Source organism: Lonchura striata, chromosome 12 (assembly GCF_046129695.1).
Source record: "Lonchura striata isolate bLonStr1 chromosome 12, bLonStr1.mat, whole genome shotgun sequence".
In the NCBI taxonomy this organism is placed as follows: Eukaryota; Metazoa; Chordata; class Aves; order Passeriformes; family Estrildidae; genus Lonchura; species Lonchura striata.
Genome location: NC_134614.1, coordinates 16,251,466 through 16,276,633, shown reverse-complemented (window position 1 = coordinate 16,276,633; position 25,168 = coordinate 16,251,466). Strand labels below are relative to the sequence as shown.

The 25,168-nt window shown below is 41.9% G+C and overlaps 1 protein-coding gene across 1 annotated transcript in view; it reads left to right on the top strand.

Annotated features, from left to right (window-relative positions):
- Nucleotides 1-25,168, top strand: part of FHIT (fragile histidine triad diadenosine triphosphatase) — a 394,257-nt gene that overhangs the window by 298,370 nt on the left and 70,719 nt on the right. Inside the window, exon 4 of the mRNA XM_077786027.1 lies at nucleotides 11,714-11,782. Within this exon, the coding sequence (XP_077642153.1) occupies nucleotides 11,714-11,782 (69 nt within the window). The remainder of the gene's footprint in view (nucleotides 1-11,713; nucleotides 11,783-25,168) is intronic.

Genomic DNA, 25,168 nt, shown 5'->3' with positions numbered 1-25,168 from the left:
GCCCAGGCAAACTCTGCAGTGCTGCTGTTCACTCCTCAGCCGCCAGCGCCGGGCTGGGAGCGCGGCAGGGGCAGGATCTGGTCACCTTAGCAACCTCCAGCCATCGCTTCTGGAGAGATGCACCAGCTTTAGGCCAACCAAATGCCTTCCCAGCCCCCAGAGAAAAGGGGAAGGAGTCAGGTTGTGAGCCCGACTTACATGCTGCTCGCAGCTCTGATCCCAGGGCAGCAGATCAGCATTCAAGGCTGGTGGTGGAACTGTGCTGTAACCCCTCACAGGTAACCTTTGTGTTCAGTGAAAATCCAGGTTGCTCTGCTAGTCTTTTCCTAGTCCATGGAAAGGGAACAGATAATAATGACTACAGCTTCTTCTGTTTTCATTTTATTCTGTGAACAGCCACTGCTCATAGAACAGTGAACAATCATAAGACTGCTATTAAAGTACAGTTTCAAGTTCTGCATAAAGTTACGCTGTTTAAATTTATTTAAATTCCTTCATTACTAGATCCTTCCTTCCTTCCTTCCTTCCTTCCTTCCTTCCTTCCTTCCTTCCTTCCTTCCTTCCTTCCTTCCTTCCTTCCTTCCTTCCTTCCTCTCCCCTCCCTTTTGTTTTGTGAGCAGTTTCTGTATCATCAAAGTGTTGAGCTGCAAGCACAGAAGGCCATGCAAAGAAGACCAAGGCAGATGCACAAGTTTTAGACATTTTAATTAAGTTGTGGGGCTTCAGAGGAATTTGGCTTCAGTTTCTGATGCTTCCATGCCCTGTCTTCTGTTCCAGTGTGGATGCTAAATTGTGCAGAAATGGACCGTGACCTAACTTTCATGCCAGCTGATCTGGCTGTAGCTGTTTTTGTGTAACTAATTTAAAAAGATTGATTGTTGGTTAATTACATTAATGAACTGAACCAACATGGGCACAGACCAGAGCTCAGCAGTCTCCTAAACAGTCACTAAGAATAGACATCTATCTTTTTACCTGCTTGTACAGCCTCCTGTTGGGTGGCAGAGTGTGTGGAATCGTAATTCTGAAGGTTAAATGACTTAGGGACGTAATCACAGACTGTTCACCTCTGCTCCCCCTCTGCCCATATGGCCCTGCTCATCACAGTCAAAGTCCATTTGACAAAGTGTCTGTTGAAAGGTCTCCAGGACAGCAAGCCTGGTGGTTTCAGCTGGCTTCCTGGCAAACACCAGCGTGTGTTACAATTCCACCAAAGTTCCCTGTTGAAAGGAATCCGTGGATTTAAACAATTTTGAAATAACTTCTTTCCCAATTAGGGTAATTCATGTTTATCAAGGTGAAAGTGTACTAAGCAGAACAATTCACTCTTCTTTCTAGCCAGCTCATGAATATGAAGAAAGATTGAATCAATAATACATTTCTCTAATTAAACTGGTAAGTTAAAATGATCGAGTTCTTGTTTTAGCAGGCAGTCAATGGAAGATGCATTTCTGTGTGTTTATCAGTGTTGGCCTCCCACTTAGGTGGGAGCTGTGAAAATATTACCTGCCACACAAGGGCTTGCAAAAGTACTCTAGGAAGTTAATAAAGTGTTCAAGAGAGGGATATTGGTACAATTTCTAAACTAACTTGAAAATATTACACAGTGAATGAAGGCAATGGAGTGCATTTTCTTTGCATTCTATTGTTAAGCTCTGAAGTTTGGTTAAGTCTGTGGACATACTTTGCCATTATTAGCCCATCTCTTTGACAGATTTGGTCAAAACAGAAAGGACTTCAGCTGAAGTTAATAATTGTGTTGCCACTGGCTTGAGCAGAAAGAGAACTGAAGCAGGGCTGGATATTATGAACGATTGTGAGAAAAATCCTGGTTATTTGGGAAGTCAAGAATGACAGTATTTTTGCACTGGTAGCCTGGGGGAAGATGTTGGTCTGTAAAGGCTGTTGTCAGAATCTTCAAAGGTGTCAGTGCTGCTACCACAGTGTTCTGCAAACCTGATCCAACAGCTGTGGGAACCAAGGAGCTGTTGCAGGGATTTCAGTCCCCTTTGAGTGATGTTGTGGGTGCCCTAAGAAGTCTGATTTTCAAGGAGGCTTTTTTGTATCCCAAATTCAACACTGAGTAGAGGAAGTAAGTCAAAGAACAGTGGGATTGACCTGCAGTCATATGCTACAGGCTGAAAATCTGCTTTCTTCATTTTCAGCTCCCTCGCTGATGTCATTGAAATGGTTTGAGGTGACAAGGGAGGAGACTTAATGCTGAGGGGTTTATGGACACTGGTCCATTCCCCATTGTCCCAGAGGCTTCTGTGGACTGTTGAGGGGTGAACACCTGGGTGGTTGCACAAGGGATTTCAGGCATTAGTTCATGACATCTTAGAAATACTTTAAATGAGAGGAAAAGAAGTTGTGAATCTACACATATGCAAATAGCATTAAATTATGGTTTTATGTAAGATCTTATATTTCAAGCTAATTGAAAGACAGAGGCCACTGCTGCAGGAGAAAAAATATGAAAAGAAAACTCTACTGAAACATAAAAGTGTTTCTGATCAAGTAAAATTCTGTTTCTGTTGAATGTTTTATTTTGTTCCAGTCACATAAATTACCATCTTTGAAATACTAAAACTCCCACAATCAGCTTTTTATAACAGAAAATAATTTACATTTAAAAGGTTTAACTGAAGCAGCTAAACCTTCGTGATGAATGTGCACATTTGGCAATAAAACAGGGAAATGGCCCATGTTTTGGAACCCATAGCTGCTATATATAATTTTAATATTATAAAGAACTAAATACAGAGTGCTACAGGTATGACTGAGATATTTGCTAGTTCCTGGGAAATGTATTCTTAAGGATATATAGTACTGACACAGAGCCTTGGAAATCTCCTTTAGCACTGATGGATTCTGTTTTGAAAAGCAGCTTGGCTTGAAAGCATTTCATCCTCCACAGAAACGTATGAACTTGGTCACATTGCCATCACCAGAAACCATTTCTTTCTCAGTGCAGTAGCAGCTCTCTTCCATCTTGTGGTGGGCTGACCCTGGCTGGATACCAGGTACCCACCAAAGTCACTCTATCAATCCCCCTCTTCAACTGGACAGAGGGGAGAAAATGCTACATCAAAAGTCTTATAGGCAGAGATAAGGATAGGGAGAGATCAATCGCCAATTATTGTCATCACCAAAACAGCCCTGTGGTCCCCTACTTCCAAAACCTGGCCACACAAACCCAATACACATCTTTTAAAAATGAAAGAGGAGACAGAGACTGTATTTTCATTCTGCAGGAACCTTGTAATAATCCTAGAAGAGATTGCAGCTGTTGTATAAAAGGACCACAAAATAGCCACAAAAATTAGAAATAATGATTTCCCTCTCAGAATAACTGGTATGTAAGGCTTGTCTTTCCCCTGTCACATACATTCCTGATTTATCTTCTCTTCCTCTCCCCTACTCCCTGCATTGAAGGGGGAATGGGCCATTGCTGCTATAATGCTCTTATTCCCTGTTAGAGCAGAGAAGATATATTTCTGTTTTATGCTCTCCTCAAATGTACTCAGACATATGGAAGAAATACCTTACAGGTGTTTGTATTCTTGCAGAGGCTCCAGAGAATTGAAAACCCTCTGTATTCCAACAATGATCTTCCCCTTGACCTAGTGTGCTTTATATCTCATGTGGGAGATGAGTCCAGCCATTACTGAGTCAGAGAGAAAACGGGTGGAAGTCTCAGCAAAGTGGGGCTGAGACCCTGGGTGATAATTGTGGGGCTGCAGGGCCCCAGGGTGGGAGCAGCCGTGCCCAGCTCTGTGCAGAACTGGCCCACTCTGACCAAGCCCGATGTTCCTTGACAAGATTTGCCTGGGGGATTTGGTCCTTCCTCTTATTAACATCAGAAAGTAAATTAGCTTTATGTAACCCTCCATATCAGACCTTTCAGGGGTCTCCTATCCTTTTAATTTAGCCTGGGTCTCTGAGGGGAAAACCCAGTAAAAACACACCGGTGTGGTGATTAGTAAGCACATTTTATATAATTACAGTGTTGGCATCTCAGGGGGGAAATGAAAGTTTGTGCTGTCCCTTTAACAGGACAATTTGATAATCCTCTTAGCATTTTCTCTTTTAGCTGATAATATTTCACACAATTTTACTTTGTAAAATATTCCTAAAGGGAGGCTTAAGCAATAATGCACAGATTATGGAAATGACTCTCATTAAATATAGGCAGAGACTTCAGCAAAGCCATGAACTGCTTCGAAACATGTAACCCCCATTAGGAGCTTCATTTAAATGTTTATTCACAGAGTAGTAAATGTTTATTATAGAACACTTTATTGAAACATAAATTAAAGAACCCTAATTATACCTATCACAAGTATTCAAACAATATGCATTTATCAAGACTTAACTAAAGATCAGAGGTGAGGGGAAATGCAGTTGTGCTTTCATTTGCATCTCAGAAACACCAAATTTGCACAAAAATACCTGGGTAAAGTGCCCCTGAAGGAAGGCAAAGCCACAGAGCCTCAAGGCAGGTGCTCTCCAGCTATCCCTGGGCATGTGCCACCTTCCAAAGTAACTTCAGAGGCACCTTCACTGGTCATTCCATCTCTAAAAAAGGCTGGGAATGCCAGGGTTTTGGGTTGTCCCTGCAGAGTAATGCTTGCTGCTCCTGCAGCTCTGCCCATCCTCCCCTGTGAGAGCTGTCGAGGGGATGGACAACGAATGGTGTCAGGTGATGGTCCTTGGCCTGACCTTCCCACACCATGCATGGACTCTCATTCCTAGACTGCAGATCAGCTCAGAGGTCAGGAAATACACGTTCAAAGTATCAATCAACCTTTTTTTCCAATTAGTTTATTCATTTTCTGCCTTTCAGAGGATCTCTTAGGAGATGTTCAAAGAGATGTACCTTTGGATCACCACTTCCAACAAGCAGACTTATTACCCTCATTATTGTGCCAGTTTTCTTGGGTTTGGGGCTGAAAGGGAGGGGTTGGTACTTCTCTTGCAAGTGCTAAAGTTGCCTTCAGGCACAGAAGTTATAACTACAGATATCAAGTGGGTTAAAAAAATCTTTATATGCTTGTTTTCATGAGGTCTACATCCGTTTTCTAGCTCACCCACAGCTCATTTCTTTAAACTTCATAGCAGTTGACATATGCATTATTTATTGAGAATGCTGAATCTGCACATTTCTGAACCTACATCTTTGAAGATGTACTCTGCTGCAAGTCCCCCACTTGGTTTGGCTTCTGATACATTTGCAAATTCTCTTAATTTTGTTGCTTTCCAAAGTACCTGTTTTCTGTGCTGAGCGAGTATCTTGATAATTACTCTTCCAGAGTCAAGTCCATGGCATAAGTGTTGGTAAGGATCATTGCAAAGCTTTATATTTCCTCCTAGGGGTGCGTGTACACTGCTCACAGTGTGATGTAGATTTACACAAGTGTGAAAGGGCCCTCACACTCCAGCTTGGTAGCACATGGATGGCCTGTGTGACCTTCTCTCCCAAGACTTGTTCCAGTTTCTTGTTTTCTTTCTTTGCAGTCTCTTTTTGCGCAACATTTTTGATTCACAAAATTTTGAGCACTGCCTTTGTTCTATCAACAGCTTCAACCCTCCGTGTTTTCCAGTGGCTGTTCTAGTCCATCCTCACATCTGTCTCTGCTGTTTCCTGTGCTGCTGCCTTGGGCTTTCTGAGACAGGCATGGATTTCCCTGTCTTTCCCTTGCAAGCATCAATCTGTTCCCCTCCACATCCCGCTCTTGAACCTGGCCGTCTGTGCTGCTCCTTCCATCTGTACCACGTCCTTATGCTCCTCAAGACAGCAGAAAAGCAAACCTCAGTTTTGGGTTTAAATAAGCCAGAGCCAGAGGTGCTACAGGGGTGTGTCAGGCCATGCAGCCTCCCTGGATTTGGAGCAATCCTCACCCCCAGCACGGCAGAGCTGCCAGCTGGGGAGGAGATGCCCAGGGCCTGCATCTGTGCAGCCCTGTGCACAAGGCCTTAGTAAAGCTGGAAAAGAAAGCACTGATTCCTAGAAATGGGGCAGTTTTGTAGGAAAGGAATGGTTTCAAGCAGTTTCCTGTCATATTTTATTATTTTATAAAAATCAGCTCCTTTAAAGTGGTCTATCTTTGACTAATTTAGAACTCCTGAAATGAGGAAAAAAAAAACACTACTACTGCAGGCAATAATTTTGAAGGCTGTGAAAATTGAGTGTTTTAATTGTCCAAAACTCTTTTCCTAATGTGGATAGGACTTTTTAAAAAAAATTAAATTTGTTTCTCCATCTCAAACCAATTCAAGACTTGGACAAACATCAAGAACTCATAAATACTCACTGAATAGAAACTGTTTTCCCACAAAGGTGTCTCTGCCAGGACTTGCAGGTCAAGGGCCCTGAAAGTGGGCTTTCAGTGCCTAGAAAGAGCAGTTGTACCAGGCGTGCCTGTGGCTGGTGACACACTGGATTTTCAGGAGCAGCAGAGGGAGAGCTTCCTGCTAATGAGCTCTGGATATACAGGCAGGGCTTTCCATGGAATAACTTTGCAACAGGGACAATTGAGCACTTAATCAAGAATAGCAAATAAGGGCTCCATGGAAGCCCAGTTTACAGAGAGGACAAAATTGCCCTATTTTTCATGTGGCTATCTCTGTATTAGGGTTGATTTTCTTTATCGCCCACTAACAGTCTTACTTGGAGAATGGTTATTAGTTTGGAATTTCTGCAGTTAATCTGGTAGTTTAGAAGAAGCATTATCACAGCCTCCCATAGGAAGCCCCTGTCTCTGTAATGGACAGGGTACTTTGCAGCAAGTGAGGTCTTACCTGAGAACCACCATCCCTTTTCCCAGTGAACTGGCTGGGGAGTGTCTCCTGGCCAGCTGCCTGGAGCTGCTGGTTCCCTTCCTGTCCTTCCTCCTGCCTGGCCACAGCCAGAGCAGGTCACAGCTTTTCCTGTCCTGCTGCACCATGAGACTCTGGAAACCCACAGCTGCCAAGCTTTGCTGTAGAAAAAAATGAAAAGTAACAAGGGGCAGGATGAAGCTGCTGAAAGGCATCTGGTTTTGCTGCATGAAGGGAGAGGTCAGATGTGGGGGAACAGCCTTTCCTCTGCCGATGTTGTGGCAGCCCCCACCCCGGTCCTAAGGGTTACATGACCTTTTGCCAGCTTTTTTGTATTCATGCTGTAAGAACATTTAATGCTAATAGACCCTGGGTGCTGAGCAGCTCATGTACAGACTATTATCTCCCTTTCAACTGGAAGCTGAGCGTTGTTGCTCTGCAAACCAGCACAGCAGCTGAGTGAACACAACATAATGCCCATGAATTATTGCAGGCAACGCCCATGTCCTCCCCAGTGGTGTGTGGCAGGGTCATCTGCTCTTCATTATTCTGTTCTACCTGGGAAATCTCTTTCAGTGTCTATTTTTGTCTAGTATTTTCCCTTTAAATCCATTGCAGTGGTGACACGTTGGTTATTTGACCATAATTCAGTATATAAAACCAGCCGTAAGCAGGAACATTGCTTTCTGCATGGCCTTGAGGGCTGAAGTAAAACTCACCTGACCTGAATGTTTGTTTCTCCAACAACACAAGCTCCAGGTCTTTTGGCTGAGACTTTCTGGGCATTTTGCAGCCCTGGTTCACTGGAGAGCAGCTTTAGTTGTGTAATCCCACAAATGCCTGTGACATGGTCAGATTTTGGCAGTGGTGGGATGAGCATGCTCCAGCGTGCCCATGATCATCCCTGTGCTCCCACAGTCCTGACTGGAATGCCATGGAGCTCATCAGAGCATCCTCTTGCTGCAGTGGGAGGCCAGAGGCATCACACCCTGGCTCTGGCTTGTTAGCTCCCCGTGGCACTACAGATTTGTTCCTTGCAGTAAAGAGTCTAATGTTCTTATCATGCTGGGTATAAAGGTCTTGAAAAAAATTTCTCTTATGAGTGATATTGCATCACCTGATCATTCTCACCATCATAAGTTTCTCAAACTGAGATTTTATTTACATTGCAAAGCAGGGGGATCTGCAGTCCCTACCCTAGAAAACTGTCAGTCTAATAATTTTAATTTTGAAGCTCCTATAAAATCCAGCTCCCTCAGCCTCCTTCCAGCTACTGCTGCTCTAAACATCCCTGACTGGAAATCTTGCCCCCAGTTTCAGAAGCAAGCAGCAAGGCTCAGGCATCTTTAACTCACACAGTGGCCCCCAGCTGGGGATTTCTGCTGTGTCTTCACGTTGTCACACGCAGTGTGGCAGTGTCCTGCTTCCTCCAGCAGTGCCTGATGAGCAGGGGATGGACCTAAGCAATGCAAGCATGTGCCTGCACTTTTCTGCCCTGATGTGGGTGATATGGATTGGTCCATTCATGTAAATGTCTTGGCTGTTGTGTGTTGCTTTCCTTGCTTATTAATCAAAATTATGCAAAATGAGGGGAAAGCAATTTTTTGGGAAAAAAATGAAATACCATCAACAGTGACTGATTAGAGCCTGCTGGAATGTGATGGGGCAGTCTGCCACCCACCAGGCATGAGGATCCCTACAATAACTGGGGAAAAAAATTGTTTTATTTTGGCAATTTTGGTCAATGTTTAGATGTTTTCTGTTCAGGCAGTGTCGTGATGGAAGATTTGCTTATATCTATTTGTTTGGTTAAAAAAAAAAAAAAGTCCCAGTGTTTTGTTTGCATCTGACATATTTCAGTCAGTTGCAAATGGTTTTTTTTGGATGTGTGTTTTTGTTTTGCTTAGAAAACAAATGAAAGGAAACAACTTTAATTTGTGGGCACCTTGAAGTTATTTTTGCTACTGCCATTTAGGGAGACCACTCTGTAGCCAGCAGTGGATGCAAAACACTGAGACATAAACAAAACATCTGGGATGTGAATATTCCCACTGAACCAATTCACAGGTTGGAAATGGAGCTGGTGCTTAAGTGCCTTGGTGGATTGAGGCTTTAGCAGTAACAAATAGTACTAAGTAAAAATCATCAATTAAAGATCTCCTAATGAATCAAAATATCAGCCACTCTGAGCTGAGAAGGGCAGAAGCTGAAAGGCAGATTAGAGAAGGTGTGAAATCTCCCTGCTCAGTGTTTCTGACTGCCTGGTAGCCACAGCTCTGTGCTGCTTGTATTTCTTGGTAAAACTGAAAAGCAGGGAAATATGTGAGACACTGCTGCTGATCCTGTTTGTTTCTGTTATACAAACAGTGGGGAGAGTCTAGATATTTATTTCTTTTCCACACACAGAATTAAAAAAACCAAACAAACAAACCAAAGATGGATGACTGGAAAAAGTTACTCTCCTTTAAATTGTTGTTACCTCAAACCTTTGGAATATTCATTGGTTTTGTGATGCAGTTGATGGATTCTGCTATGCAGCCTGGCAGTGTGTGAGAACATAATGCATGTAGTAAAGGTGACTAACCCCTGACAACATCCCCGCCGATGCCAAGTGGCCCATATGCTGTCATAAACACATTTTATTATTTTTTATTTTTTTTCCATGATCATAAGAATCCATTTTGGGTAGAAGATCACATTAGGCTCATTCATTACCTGCTGTGCTGCTCTGTGCATCTGCAGTGTAGCATCTCTGCACTGAGCTTTGGGCTCATCCCTACGTGTTTTCTGATATTCCAAATCGTCTGTCACGGGTGTACACAGATCTTCTACTCTGTGTGTCCTGGAGCATCCTGCACCAGAGATAAAAATTATGCTAAAAGGTGGCTAAACTTCTGGGGAATATGGTTGTTGATAGCTGATGTTAGGTTTTATATATCATCAAGAGAAATTCCTGCAGATTGATACTTGTAGCAAAACTATCATTTCTTGTAGCAGAAGAGAAGGAAACTGACTGGCAGGTGAACTGACTCTATTCTTACGAATAAATTTAAAATCTAATGAGAACAACAGGTGTGAGACAGTAGTGAAATTTTACAGTATCCCTGCAAACTTTAATCTACACTTTTATTTTTCTTGAAGGTCTGTCCAGAAGTGAAATTTCAGGCCTAGGGCTACTGAAGACCATCTTTAAAGTTGCTTTGTGATTTTGAGCAATACATCATAGGAGCAGTGATGTTCAGATGATACATTGCACTAATACATCACAGGAGCACTTTCGCTCTTATGATATATTAGTATAATACACTATCAGAACACTATCACTGATGTATTACTCAAAAACACAGTTTCTGACCCTCAAGATTCACCCTCATCTCCAGTCTGAATACACTGAAAGCTGTGGATAATGATAAGAATAAGAAATCACATATTCGGTTTCTCTAGGGTAAAGCTGAGGGAAAAAAATAGTGTGGCATTTGGAATATTTCATTAACTGAAACATCCTTGTGTTTTCATTTTATTCACTGAGCAAATGTTATTATGAATAGAAGCTAACACAATATAGGTGTGTTTGAATTTTCTTACAAATAGCCTAAGCAAACCTTTTTTGATTTCATATTTCATTATAGACTTAAGCCATGTTTTGAGAATGCTTCCATGAGGGGCAGGAGTTTCAGCTGATTTCTACTTCATCAAATTGAATCAGGTGCAAGCTATCTAAATTCTATGCAAACCATTTGGTGCTGTTTCTGATGCAGTCAATTTTTTTTAAGGATTTAGGCACCATCTAAAAAGATCTGAAGATGCATAAATGTGATCTATCACTCAGATTATTTGCTCGCCTCTCCTCACTTAGGTGTTGGGGGTTTTTTTCCCTGAAGAATTGTTCTCAGTTGTTGTTTTTCTTTACTCAAGAGTGAAAGACAAAAGGAAAAAGATAAAAGAATGCATTCCAATGTTGTTAGTAACTGAACTTACTGCAGAAAAGTATTTTTCCCAGTAGAGTTTGGGTCTTGAGGACCTTGCATTATCCTTCCTTTATGGTATGAACAGACTGTCAGAAAAAATAAAAAAATAGGTAATAGCAATAACACAACACTAAGGTGCCAAGTCGTATATTTGTGTTGTTTTGTTTGTTTGCCCCAGATCTCATCAGCACTTTTGACAAAAACACATCATTATTCACCTGCTTCCCAAACTGGGTAACCTAAATCTGCCTGTGCAGCTCAATCCTCACCTCTGCTACCCCCTGGACAATGGCCCTGTGCCAGGAGAGGAACACACTTCAGGCTCTGCCAAACTGGGCTCATCATCCTTGAGCCTCACAGGTTTTGGGCCACCTGGCACTCTGTCCCTGCAGGTGTGTCCCCAGTATGAGTCTTGTACTTAGGCTTCATTTTTTTGTATTTGGGCTACAGCCTCCAGGGATGAAAGGAGGCATTAAAGCCTTTTTAACCTTGTGAGAGGCATTTTCCTCTTCTGCCAGCCCTTCTGCCCACACGAGCTCTGCACTGCATCCCATCTCCAGCACCTTCTTATTCCCATCTATTCCAAAGCCACAGCACTCAGCTCCAAGGGACATTGTTATTTCAAAGCTGTGGCTAAATATGTCTCTGACTGACAACTATGAATAATTCCACAGAGCCCCTAAACTTCCAGGCATTTCACTCTGAAGCTCATATAATACACAAGGGCTGCTCTCTCATGTTTTTCATCTTTTATATTCTCCAAAGAGTTGAGATACAGTTATGGAACAGGTTAATGTATTTTCCTCTGAATATAATGCTGTGGGAGCCTGTGCACGGTTACTTGTGTGTGCTGAGAATAATGCTGACAGTTCAGAAAAGAGAGTCATGAACTTGATAATCACCATTATTTTGTTTCACGTTTTCAGCATGTTCATGTCCATGTGCTGCCAAGGAGGGCTGGAGACTTCAGCAGGAATGATGATGTCTACGAGGAGGTAAGAGTTACACTCCATTTCTTCCTCAGAGTTGGTTTTGCTGTTATTAAATTGCTTTAATGATCCAGGCCCTCCCATGGGACCATGCATTTTTATTGCTTGCGCAGATTCTGTGACAGCACCAAGATCTATACTGGGATTTCCTTGTGAGCTCCCTCTCTGAGGGAGGATACAGTTGACACTTTTGGTACTTCAGTCTGTCACTGCACACAGGGTCCATCTCTACAAATAATTGTGTTCTCTTATTTTGAGGGCACAGGAGAAAAGGGTGACCACACGGTCAGCCTGGCATGCAGGGAGGGTGTCCTATGCCAGCTGCTTGCCTGGGGTGCCAAACCTCCCCCTTCCAACCAGAGAAAACACAGGCAGCTTGTTACAGCTCAATCACAAATTGCCTTCCAGCCTGCTTTTTGTAGGGCTCTGCTCCGCTCTGGACAAATCAAATGGTAACCCCAAAGATGGAAATTAAAGAGCAACTCTGCATATAGATGGAATATCTGCATGTGTGCAGATTGTGCAGCAGAGCTCGGCTCATGAGCTGTTCCAGTGTGACTGAATCACTGGCTTTTGTTTAAATGAACAATTGTACTGGCATTAACAAAAAGTTTTCCCCAGTTTGACATCTGTCATAATGATTCTATGAAAAAATCTCACTATTGTTAAATTTACGGCTTGTTCTTTGTGGATTTCGTAGGATCCTCTATCTGAAATATGACATCTCCTTCTCTTTCTGAAAGTAATTAATATAAACTTGCTCACTGCTACTGCAACACCATCTGCGTGAAAGAGACATCGTGACATTTTCTGCTTTTGTATTTTTTCCTTTGTGATATCTACATGATGACAAGTCCCCACTCACAAAAAAAAAATGGTGGAGTGTTTTAAAGATTTTCAATTACTTAAATATGCAAAAATGAAGAAGAAAGCGTATTACTGACAAGTTATATGAAGTGTAGTGCCTGAAAACTCCACTAGTAAGGATAAAACCTTAATGAGACTGCTGAACGAGGAGATCCAATGGAAGTAAATGATGGCAATACTTGCTGGTGTGGTGGTTAAAAGCAGTTTTAGAATGAGACAAAAGTTAACACCAAAAGGGTTGTCAGGCACTGGGAGAGGCTGTTCAGGGATGTGGTGGAGTCGCCATCCCTGGAGGTATTTAAAAGATGTGCAGATGGGGCTCTCAGGGGTGTGGGTTGCTGATGGATTTGGCAGTGCTGGGTTGATGGTTGGATTCAGTGATCTTACAGGTGTTTCCACCTAAATCATTGTATGGTTCTATAACCTTTTCCTTTTCACACATGTTAAGGGGTTTCAGATGCTGCATCAACCCATCAAATCTCTTTCCATTTCTGTCATATTTACAATTCTATTTGCTTCTTCTTTAACATGATTATTTCTCCCTTGTTATAGCTAAAAAGAAACAGGCAAAACTCTAATGAACTAGGCTATATATTTAGTGTTGTTAGATGCAAAAGGGTGGCAAATTGGAGAAGAATTTCTTTTTTACTTTGTCATTTCCAATTACAGCAATTGTAGGTGTTGCTTTTATCAAACAGGAAGCACAAATATTTAGACATAGATGTGATAATGTATCTTTTAGCAAAAGAATGTACAGCCTCAGAGTCTAACTAGCTATTCTTGAGCACCACAGAGCTAACACACTTTTGTAGAGACTGTAGCTGAAGAAAGATTTGGGGTTTTTTTTAGGATGCCAGGGAAATAAAAACACATTTGTAGCTATAAAAAGTTTGGTGTTGAGTTCTATCACTGTCTGGATTGAGGATGGAGGGACTTAAGAAATTTGCTATCACAGGCGAATAAAGCTATTTTAAAAAATGAAAAAGGGACAAATTAGTGAAAATACAGCTGACTTTGGAAATAATTTGGAGCTTATGTCAGTACAGCAAAAACGTTTTGATATAATGCATCTCTATGTGATGTCAGCAAGTCATCTCCTTTTGACAAGAAGATATTTTAAAAGATTTAGGAAGATATGTAGATCATGGTGGGGCAACAGGCTGGAAATCAACAGGGGATAAAGTACCATTAGGTGAGATGTGGGTGCTGGAGAGAGCTTTAAATCTATTTTTTTGTGAAATTTGTACTTTAAAAATCCAAAACCTGTTCATAAAAGACACTTCATTTTTATGTATTTGAGTGATAGATGGAGTTGTAGTTTAGGCAGCAAAGGCCACCTTCCAAAAACATCCCAACGGCCTTTTCCTTGTAAAATGTGACATGGAGACTGATCAGCCTCCCTCAAACAGTCTGTGCAATTGTAAAGCACACTAAGGAGAAATTGTGCATATTGCAGTGCCTGGTTTAGCTACCATAGCTAAAGGTTTAACAGCAACTGGGAGCAATTTCCACAGGCTCCAGGTCTCAGCTCTGGCTCAACATGCCTTTTGCAAGCCCCTTCCTATCTGTAAGTGCCTTTGAGCTCTCCAGGCTCTGCAGTTGTCATCTGTATATGCTCAGCAGATTGCTGATAAATCCCACTGCTCTTAGTGTCTGACAGTGAAAGGAATGCCCAGATGCTGAGACATCACTCCTCTTAGGAGACTTCTAGAATTGAGACAGCCAGGAAGTGCTTGCAGTCTCTCACTGTGTGCCTAATTTCTCCCATTCAGTTTTGGAGTGACCACTCATCTGATGGAAAAGGCAGAAGAAAGCATTTCAGGTTGCTCCCTGCTTAGTCTGTTTACTGGGCTCTGAGATCTTCAGGCTTTTGGCTCTGAACCTCTGACACAGCCCTGTCTAAAGCAGCTTTTAATGTAAAGGGTATAATTAAAAGTGTTTCTTAGCACTTGTATTTTAATCAGCTATCTGAAGGACACAAATATCTGCTGATATCTTGATATATTTTTGAAACTATGGTAGTGGAAAATTAATTGTAGATGGAATAAAACAGGGCCTGACACTTATTTCACAGCACCTTCTCTAAGACATTCCTTGGTAGAATGTGTCACTTAATATTTTAGGTTTTTTTACCTCAGTGCATATGAAAGAAGTCACTGTGTGATTTTTCCAAGATACAAAGAGAATCACTAATAGCAAAAAAAACATCTGCATTTAATATTTTATTTGTATTTCCTCTGCATCTTTGCAGGGCTATTTCTTGGAAGGGTATTTCCTGGGAAGTGTTAGTTATCCTCTCTCTGGGCTCACTGTAGTGGAAAGCTAAAGCTATAGTTTATCAGTTCTTACATTTCTCTGCAATTATTTGAAGCCTAATCCTGCAAGTGTGTGCCTGACAAAGTTAAATTTGTCTTACAGGATTTTTTTTTTATAGGATCAGGCCCTTCATCTTTTGCTATTGCTAGATTGCTTTTCTCATCTTCATCTTGAGTAGTTCTTATTCATTGATTCTTTATATCTTGGACAGCAGAACAATAGCAGCTAAATATTAGGAAAACCTTCCATTAGAATAACTCTTTATACCTCAGTATTTTCTGTTTGGTTTGAAAGAGATTATATTTCACATTAATTAATCAAGGAACTTAGAAGCCTCTTATGAAGTAGTTTCTTGCTTCGAAGTAGGTGAGTTCTTTGCTATTACGAGGGCATGTCTCAGTGACTGATAAGAATTTGGTATGAAAGAACATCTTTACTGTAGAACAGCCCCCAGTGTTGCAGTCAGCACAAGCACTGCAGTTGTTGGAAGTCATCGTGTCCAAGACATTCAAGAACATAATCCTGAAAAGTCTTGGCACTTCCAGGCATCTGTGAGCAGGCCTCATTCAGTGGGTGTTTGAAAAGTCCATAGCACAGCCTGTCCCTGGTCTCCACTGAGTGGTTAGCCATTGCTGCAATATAAATAACATTCATCATCCTTTAGGCTGGCAGGTAATAGCTGTACTGGGCCAGAGACAATGGGAATCTCTCAGAAAGGAAGACTCAATCAAAACTCTGCACTCCTGTTACGAGTGCTGACCTCAATAAGTTAATTTTGAGGCTGACAGACTGAGATGGGCAAGGGCAGCTTGGCCCCTCAGTGAAACCCTGAGCATCCCTGGCATGCTGAGGTGAGTTTTGTGGTGCACACCCCTGTTCCTCCCCAGATCCTGTGTTTCAGCTGATGCCTGCAGCCTCCTGTAACAGAGGCAGCTGCCACAGCAATGCACATCCAGGGCTGTGCATGCAGGGCAAGGAGTGCCCAGCCCCTCTGCAGCCTTGCTCTCGTGCCCTCCTCGTCTCACTGCCTGCCTGCAGTTCCCAGCCTAGACTGGAGAGCACTGGAAAGGGGGAAAATGTGAAAGAGGGAGGTTAACCCAAACCCCTGTGTCTCCATCCTCCTCTGCCTGCCAGACCTGCATCATGGATCTCTTCTAATGAAGCTGAGTGAAACTTCCTACTGTGAGTCCTTCAGTAATTTATGAAATTTTATAAAAAGCCAGCAAAAGAATTTGCTTCATGCTATCCTCCTTTCCCTCTGGCATTCAGGCAGGCAGTGAGAGACTCACTCAAGGAAAAGGTACTTTGACTTAGTGATCTCATTCAGCACGTTATGCTAAATCATTTCAGCAAGAATACCTATTAGTAATCATTTCCAGTTCCAGGAAGGATGAAGGAGGCATTTTGGCATATGAGTCAAGAACCTGCTGGGCTGTTTCTTCAGGCTGGCAAAACAGGGGAACAGTGGTGAATTCAGAAGTTTAGTCAAACAAACCTGAAGTTTAATTCTCCCTGAACGGCTTTGAGTATGACATGCCATCACTCCGAGCTGCAGACAGCATCCTGCCTGCTGCTGGGCACTGAGCCTGGCACAGGCTGCAAACCTGCACAGCTGCACTGAGCTGCTTAAAGGGCTTAAAGGCAAGGTATGAAGTAAAAAGATAAATAAGCCCTCATCCAGGTCCTGTGAGACAAAATGGAAAGATGCCCAACAGCTCCTGTGAGCATCAGATTGAACTATTCATGAAAATTAATGGCATGCAGAGCTAATAGGCTGTTCCTTGGCCCCAGAATGATATTGTACCTTCTGGGAACATATTGTAGCCTGCTGGGAGATCAGTCTGCTGTGTCTGAACCCCCTTGGGGCCAGACCCTGCTCTGTCTTCACCCTGAATGGTTAAACCCATAGAAAAGGACAGAAGCAGCATAGAATCTAAGTAGTTTTGTGGGGTGTTTTTTTAAAGCTCTAGTTTTCCCAGGTACAAATTTATTTTCTAATCTCCTGATGCAGCAGCAAATAAATTCTTTCTAGTAGGCTTCAGATTTTATTCTGGTCTTGCCAATCCTGCCTTTTCTGACTGCAAGCATCAGAGGAGGTTCTCCTAGCCAAGGAGTATGAGCCTTTCCCAGTTGATTCCTGAGTCTTGTGATATTTTAGTGACTCCAGCAGGGCAGGGCAGATGAATGGTGTGTCAATATTTCCAACTGGGAGTATTGAAATAGAACCTAGAACTGTGCCAATAATTATGGTAGATGGATGGACAAAAAAATCATTTTTAGTTAACCTGAAACAATGTTTTTTCCCATCAAATGAATTTCCTTTTTATTTTAAACCAGATAATTTATTTTCTGGACCATAATATTTTGTCTGATTAGGATTGGAAATCCTCTGGATAATGTTGGCATGCCCTGCAAACTTATTCCATGTCCTCGACCTACATGAGGCAAAACTGACAAATTTGTCAGTAAGGTCCAGTATCAATACTGGCAGAAATCCTATGATCACATTTATCTTCTTAGGTGAAAACCCCACTGTTTGTGATATTTTCTGCCCTTTCCAACCCTGTGAGGTATTTATTAATTTGACACCTGAAATCTCTGAGACCTTCCTCTATGCTGTGTTGCTGCACTTACTTTAAGATAGCAGTATATCATAATCTGATCTGATTAAGAGCCATTTCATTCATTGTGGTATCTTCCATAGGATCTAGAGAAATGAAAACAGCTCAGCTGTTTCTTTGCTCAGCAAAGAAAGGAGTTAGAAGTGGTTGAAGGTTTGCCATTAAGGCAGCCATCCCTCATGATCACACACATGCCCTTTACACCTAGGCTTTGTCTGGAAGGAAATGTTCATTTGGCATTTTACATACCATGGATCAGCCTCATTGCCCTCTACTCTGGCTCTCTCTCTGCATTCCATCACTGCTCTTGATGCTTCTTGCCCTTTCCTGCCTCTGGGATTTTACAGTTATTGTCCTCCCAGGTTAAAATATATTAGCTGCCAGGAACCACTTACATTTCATCTCTAATATAGTAGATGCAAATTTTTGTGACCATTGCAAAGGCTCCTCATGTAGGATGTTTATTGTGTTTACCTCATGGAGCATTTGTTCTTCTGTGTCCTTGATGGTTCTTCATTGGCAAGTGACTGTGACAAAAAACCTCCAACCAAGGACAACTTGCTGATAAGAAGATTAAAGTGAACATGGTCTCTGAGGCCTGTTCATGCTGTCGGTGCTTAGACTTGCTCAGATGCTTCTGTGTATTCCCAGCCCTGAGGTAAAACTGCCTTCAGACCTCTGCTTCTCCTTTGAGGCAGTGTAGGTTGAACTCATTCTGGTGGGGAGAACATGCCCCATTGGTATCCTGGGTATTCACCTTTTTGGAGTTGATGATATGGAAAGCAAACAAACCAATCAGGGAGCTGCCATTTTCTAAAGAGAGATTTTTCTTTGCCAAATTAAAATGCTGCCTTAAACTTCAAATGAAATGAATGCTCCCCTGTTCCCTTTAAAGTTCAGGATATTGGAGCAGGTAGTTGGTAAGCACAAACCAAATCACACCAAAATCCAGTGCAGACCTGGCAAGGGGTTAAAGCCAGAAGAGAAGAGAAGCTGATGGTAAAATTAGGCTAGAATGAGAATGGATGTTATCTTTTGTTGCAGTGGTTTTTCCAGGAAAGCAATGCAAAGTGACCACAGACCTGTTGCTATACTGGGGGCAAAGAAAGTGTTATTTCAGTTTCAGAAAGGATATTTTAATAATACATTGCAGCAGAGTGAGAATTTAGTTAACAGAGTGTTAGCATAATTGTGCACAATTTGGTTTTTTTTTAAATACATTAAGCACCATTGTTTCTTTTCCATGTTAAGGATTGACTTTGGTGCTAGGCTGCAGCAGTTTTCCTTAATTGCTTTAATCCTTGGCCTTAAGAAAATTAATACTTTAAATTCACACTTGTTAAGTACACTGCTAATGAACAGCAGGCTTTAGCAATCTTTGGTGGGCCCAAGCTATATGTAAAAAAAAAAAAGGGAAAGCAAAGAGAAAAAAAAAAAAAAAAGAGAGAGAGAGAAGCTAATCACCAACCATTCTGTTAATGCTTATTTTAATCATCTTGCCTGCCCTTGCTGGCAGACAGAGCCATTTGGCTGCAGAGGCAGGAGGCAGCGATCGCCTCAAATGGCACTGATGTTGAGAATTGGGCCCAGGAGGACAATCTGACTTGTCAGTTTATATAGACATAAAGCTTCATTGTTGTGCACAGACACAACTAGCTTTTTAAAAGCCTATTTCCCTCCTGATGATGTGAGAATCTGCTCCCCTCTCTCCTACTGTTCTGCAGCCCTCAGATTTATTAGATAGTGTTTGTAGCCCTGCTCAGGGTTTCTGTGGTGCCACAGGGGCAGGTGGGGACCAGCAGTGCCATGAGCAGACAGCAGTGACCAAATGCCAGCTTTGAAGCACAGGTACCTGTGGGGGCTGGGGGAGTAAAGAACTGTGACTGCACACTGGGTGATGTCTCCTCAGAGAGTTTTAACATACTGATATCCCTGATGGGATATTCTCTGTGGAACTGTGTGTTTTAAAACACACAGGATGCTCAGGAGAGAGGAGCTAACAGCATTTCCTTGGGGGCCAAAAAGGAAACATCTCCAAAATTCAATTAATTACCAGAAACCTATGATCCGTTTTCAAAAACAGCTCATGCTGCTATTTTGCATGTGCAGGAAACTTTTATCTTCCTGACAACTAAGAGTTGCAGTTGGCAAAGTGAGCTTACAACTTCTGGCTGCCTGTGCCTCCCCATGCTGCAGGGAGCCCCTAGAAGGATTTCAGGTACCACAGTGCAGCATTTTTCCCATTTCAGCTTTTGTGTCCTGCAAACTGGAGAAAGTGACAACTGGTGCCCGCATCAAGCAGTGGCATTTACTGCTCCTAGGAAAAGAAAGCTTCAAAATCCTGCTTGGCTGAGTTACAACCCAATTATAGCTATCCAAGCACAGGTATTCCAAAAAAACAGAGAAATGGGGAAGTAAGGCAGCCTTTGTCTCACTTTGCCCAGATTGCTGGAGCATTGTGTATGAGGTTGCCAAAGAATCCCTCCTCCATTTAATTGCAGAAATTGATCATAGGTTTGTGGTAAACACACAAGCAAATCCAGCTAAACATTTATGACTCCCTTTTGCCACATAAATTACTTCAGTGTACTGGTATCTTGCTTCTAGGGGCTGTAGTCTCTGTGGAAGTGGGAAGGTATTGCAATAAATAGAGTTTTAATGGAAGGCCTGTTTTAGAATTTCTCTTTTCTTTGAACAATGACCTTTTTCTTTCTTTTTTTGAAAGAAAAATCTATTCTCATTCATTATGAGTGTCTTTGAAGGGGCAAATGCACACAACTGCCAGGCCACGTACAGCATGGGCTCTATGCAGGGTTCTCCAGCTGAAACATGATTGGGAGCAGTAATTGAGATTAGCTCCCTAGGAGAGGGGCCTCTGCTCTCTTCCTGGCTTTTTTCTCAGTAAAATAGTTGCATTTAATGCATTTATGAGTAGACTATAAGTGCTAACATACTTTCTTCCCATAGCCCTGCCATTTCCGTAGCAGGCTTACTGAAGAAATAACAATACATAAAGCTGCATAAACACTTAAGGTCTTCATTGTCTGCTGCTATTGGCACTTTCAGATTTTCTATTTGGAGATAATTTCATTTCACACTTTTACATCTGAAGAACCTGTTTTTGAAGACCTCAGAGTATATTTTATTATGTATATAAATGAAGTTTTCTCCTGCCTCTGTGAATACATTAAGTAACAGTACCTGCAGGTTTGATGCAGAGAGGTGAAGGGACCTTGTGAAGTTCTGGAGTGAGTCAGGGCAAAACTGGAGAGTGCAGATACATCCATGAATCCCTGAACAATTAAAAGGTGGATTGATCACCCATCTACAGCTACATGGAGTAATACAACATATGAAGCCCTTACTTCCCTGTATGAAAGTGTGGTCCTAAGACAGATGGTAGACATTCCAGGATGTGCTCCCCAGCATTGAGCAATGACTCTGAAGAACTTTGCTTTCATTTTTGGGTTTGTTTTCTTTTGGTTTTCCCTGAAAAATAATACTACTGGCATTTAGAAATTCAGATTGTCACCTGGCAGTGCACTGATTTCATTCAACCAAGGCCTTTTGAGCAGCAGCAATTGCTGCTCTCAGAAGGTGAACACCTCAGGTATTTTAACAAGAGGTGACATGTTCACCCAGCTGTAGAAAAGGGCATCTATCTTCACTGGTGCAGTGTCTTCTGGGACACCAGGAGGGAAATGCTTAGGGAAAAAATGAGAAGAATGAACTTATGTATGAAATGTCCCAGCTTTTTGTCTCCAGAATGGTAGATTCAGGGGGTCTTTTGCCATAAGTGGATTCTCAGGTGGCTTTCTAAAAAAAGATAAGCAAAACAGCCACTGACTTTCAACAAGAGTCAGATGTCTAAATGCCTTGAAGACTTTGGAAAAGCCAGCCCTTTATCCTCTGTATCAGGTTGCAATGGCAATATTGACACTCAGTAGGATGTTATTGGCATGTGATTTTCTCTTTTCATCTTGCACAAGGGCATGAGGCAGAATTGCCCTCTGCTGCTGTGTGAGCAGAGGAGTTGTGGATTGATGTATCAGCACTTCGTGTTTCTGGGTTGATCTTGGGAACAACCAGAAGGGAAATAACAGTAGAACAAGGACACTTCCCAGGTTAGATAATGTGCTCCACTGACATCCTTTACGTTGCTTTTAAGAGTGATAAGCATAATGAGGCTGAGAACAATCTGGTGTTTTTCCACCACTTTTAGCAACTTCTTGTCATTTTAAGCTGGTGATGTTTCTTCTCAGGTGCTACCTGGTGATCCTTTTAACGTGTTTATTACTGTTGCTCCTTCTCAAGAAATAAATTTGCTGAGAGTAAAGAAAGTTGCTCATTAGGGCAATGTAATTAAAGGAAAAGTAGACATCATGCCAAGTTCCGTTTTCTCTACAAAGCACCACCTTGGAGATTGCCTGAAACTCAATTACTCATTGCTATGCTTATTAGGGAGAACAATATGCTGAAATGATCCCTACTTCTAATAACCTTGTTTTCTACATGTGAATCATGTTAATACTTTTTGCTTTAGTGCCTTAATCACCATGTGTAAAATGGGTCTGTTTCTAGAGGGGGAATAGGGAAGGTAGGCCACATGGTGGGTGTTCTCTGAATTGCCACTTTCCATGGAGAGTTTCTTATTTCCTGCTGGTCCACAGTCATTTTGTGGCACTTTTTTTGTTGTTTTTTTCTTTTAATGACATGGAACAACATTTATTAACAGATTACATCTTGATAGTCAGATTTCCTCTGGTGAAATGAAAATGTTCATCTTTTGCCTTGCTCTCTCCCTTTGGGGGAAGGAGTGTTCAGTATCTTTCAGGTCTCAGTCTCTTCTTTGTTGTCACATGGCTTCACCAAGACAAATAATTTCTGCAATAGAAAGCTGAGATTAACAGTTGCTAAATAACCTTGTTCTGATAATCACTCTGGTGCCCAATTTTCTTCCTTGATGAGCTACCCTGATACCTTCCTGCTGTCCTCCTAACATGATGTCCTCAGCTTCTCTGAACAAGCTGTCCCTATGGCCCCAAAAATCCTGTGTAACCAGGTGTGTTAGAGGAGCTGTAAATACCAGTATTCTGTCCAGGGCTTTGGAAGAGACCTGAAGCCATGAAAGAAACATGATGTACTTCCATCCAGCCCACAACATAATTACCCTCTTTAGCTTCATGCTTAAGCCTTCTCCTCCAAATGTGCAGGAAACTTTCATTAATGGGATATTCCATCAGAGCTGGAGGACAGAAATCTTAATCATGCTAGTAAGGACAGCCAAAATTGCCATGGGAATGTGGGGAAATTGCCTGAGGTTCAAGCCCAGTGCTGGCCAAGTTCACTTAAGATACCAGTAAGTTTCCCTAAAATTCTTTGTCAAAAATGCCACAAGCACTCATAAAATAGTTGTGTGCAAGCTTCACTTTTGATCAAACTAATGGATGAAACCATGGAAGTGGCTGAATGTTGAAAATATCTATGGGACAGAGAGGGAAGTCATCTGTTCCTAAGCAAGATAGCTTGACTGGCAAAGTGGAAAAGAGCTGGAGAAATGTCAGGCTGTTTTCTCTTTGGTGCATGTCTCCATCCCTGGAATTGTTGAGAGCCACACTGGATGAGGCCTGGAACAAACTCATCTAGTGGAAGGTGCCCATGGGAGAGGAGTTGGACTAGATGATTTTTAAGATCCTTTCCAACCCAAACCGTTCTATGATTCTATAATAGGAAGAGGAAGATAGTCCAGGAGATTTTGTTCATGTACCACTAGTGTCTTATATATCATGTAAGACAGGTATCATCGTTACCAACTATGTCATATGAACACTAAGAAATCACTGTTCCTAAGAAATGCTGTGTGTTCATCTCAGAAGGAAATGCATGGCTGTGCAGTTAACCATTCCTTCTCCTTCTTTCATATCAGAATATTTCAGTCCTTTTATGCAGAGCACAGGCAGACATGATTGAAAAGGAAAGTCTTACCCTTTGATGTTTGTTTGTTATATTATCCACTTTTCATGGCTCTATTATTCCAGAATCCTATTGAGCCATTCATTGGCAAGTGGAAATTTCCACTGCAGTCAGTAGGGTATTTCTGCCTCTAAATCACTTAATTTGGCCCCTGATACTTAACTTGGGGCCAGATTATCAAAAGTGTCAAGCACCAGCCTTCTGAAGGCTTAGCACCTCCCACTGAGGAAATATTTTCAAACTGCTCTACACAGAGCATCTCCTGTTGTGACCCTTTAAGGACAGATTTGCAAAAGAGCTCAGCAGCTCCATTTCACCAAGGAGCTGAGTCCTTTCCAAAATCTGTCCAGCTTTGCTTGATAAGGACTTTTGAAAATGTACATTTTAGCAAGCTCTCTGATGTGGAAAAATACTAAGTTCCAAACATTGGGAAGGACTTGAAACAAATGCTTGCAAAGAGAAAAACTTCCATGTTTCAAGATGTGCCAGTTTTATTGACTGATAGAGGGACTGGAAGAAAATTTTGGATCTGAACAGGTTTTCCCATAATTGCCCACTAGGAGGTTTTCTGCACATTCTCCTGCAGCAGCTGCCAGGCAGGATGCTGGGGCAGAGCACTGCTGTGCTGAGGCAGCACAGCAATTCCTGTGTTCTCAGAAATTCATTCACTTAGCAAAATGTGGTTTGTAAGCAAAGTAGCACAAAGCAGCCATTATTCTTCTATCAATCTTTCTGGGGAATAAAATACACAAAAAACCAACACAACAAAACAAGACCAAAAAAAAGGGAAAAAAAAAAAAAAAAAAGGAAAATATTGATTTGAATCTTATAAAAATTGAGCGAATTTTACTTTTGAAATTTCAGACCCAAGATTCTCCTTGCATACTTTATACTGCCTTGCTCTCCAGAGAGCCTTTTCTGGTGTAGCTAGCAAGAAAAGTCTTCACAGAGCAGTTTGTGTAACCTTGGAAGCTTCTGGGTTTCTAGGTGAGTGTTGGTTCTTCACCTGAAAGTTATTGTAGGCAGATGGCAATGGAGGATGTGATGCAGAGAGGATATTTCAGTATCTAAAATTCATGGCTTTAGGTTTTAACCCTAGGCAGCACTTAAGCTCCCAGGAAGGCAGTTCTGTTAGTATTCCGTGTTTCAGGAAACTGAAGCTGCACATCTTGCATGTGTGTTCTGGAAGGTGGGTGTTTCCCTCCCCATGGGAGCAGGCAAAGGAACACTAAAGCCTCAGCAGCCACTTTGGGACCTGGCACAGCCCAGTGCAAAACAGACATTCTGATTTTGGTCTCCTGTGCTGCAGGAGCCTTGGCACATACAGACTTCAGTCCTCTGTGAACTTAGACAGTGCTTTTCCTTTGCTTATCCAGCCCCACTTTGACATAAAGTACTTTTTAAAATAATGAAATAGATGTAAAAGAAATAAAGCAAAGGAGGAGGCGCAGGCTTGCTAAAAGCCTTTACTGCTGTCACAGGACTGTGCAGCTTCTGTGATTATCCCTTGCCTTGTTCAGCAGTGTATAATTTAATGATTGCATCCAGGGCATGCTATTAACTTTCTTTTCTACTTCTGCGACCCCAAAGCTCATTAATTCTTTTTACTATTCCC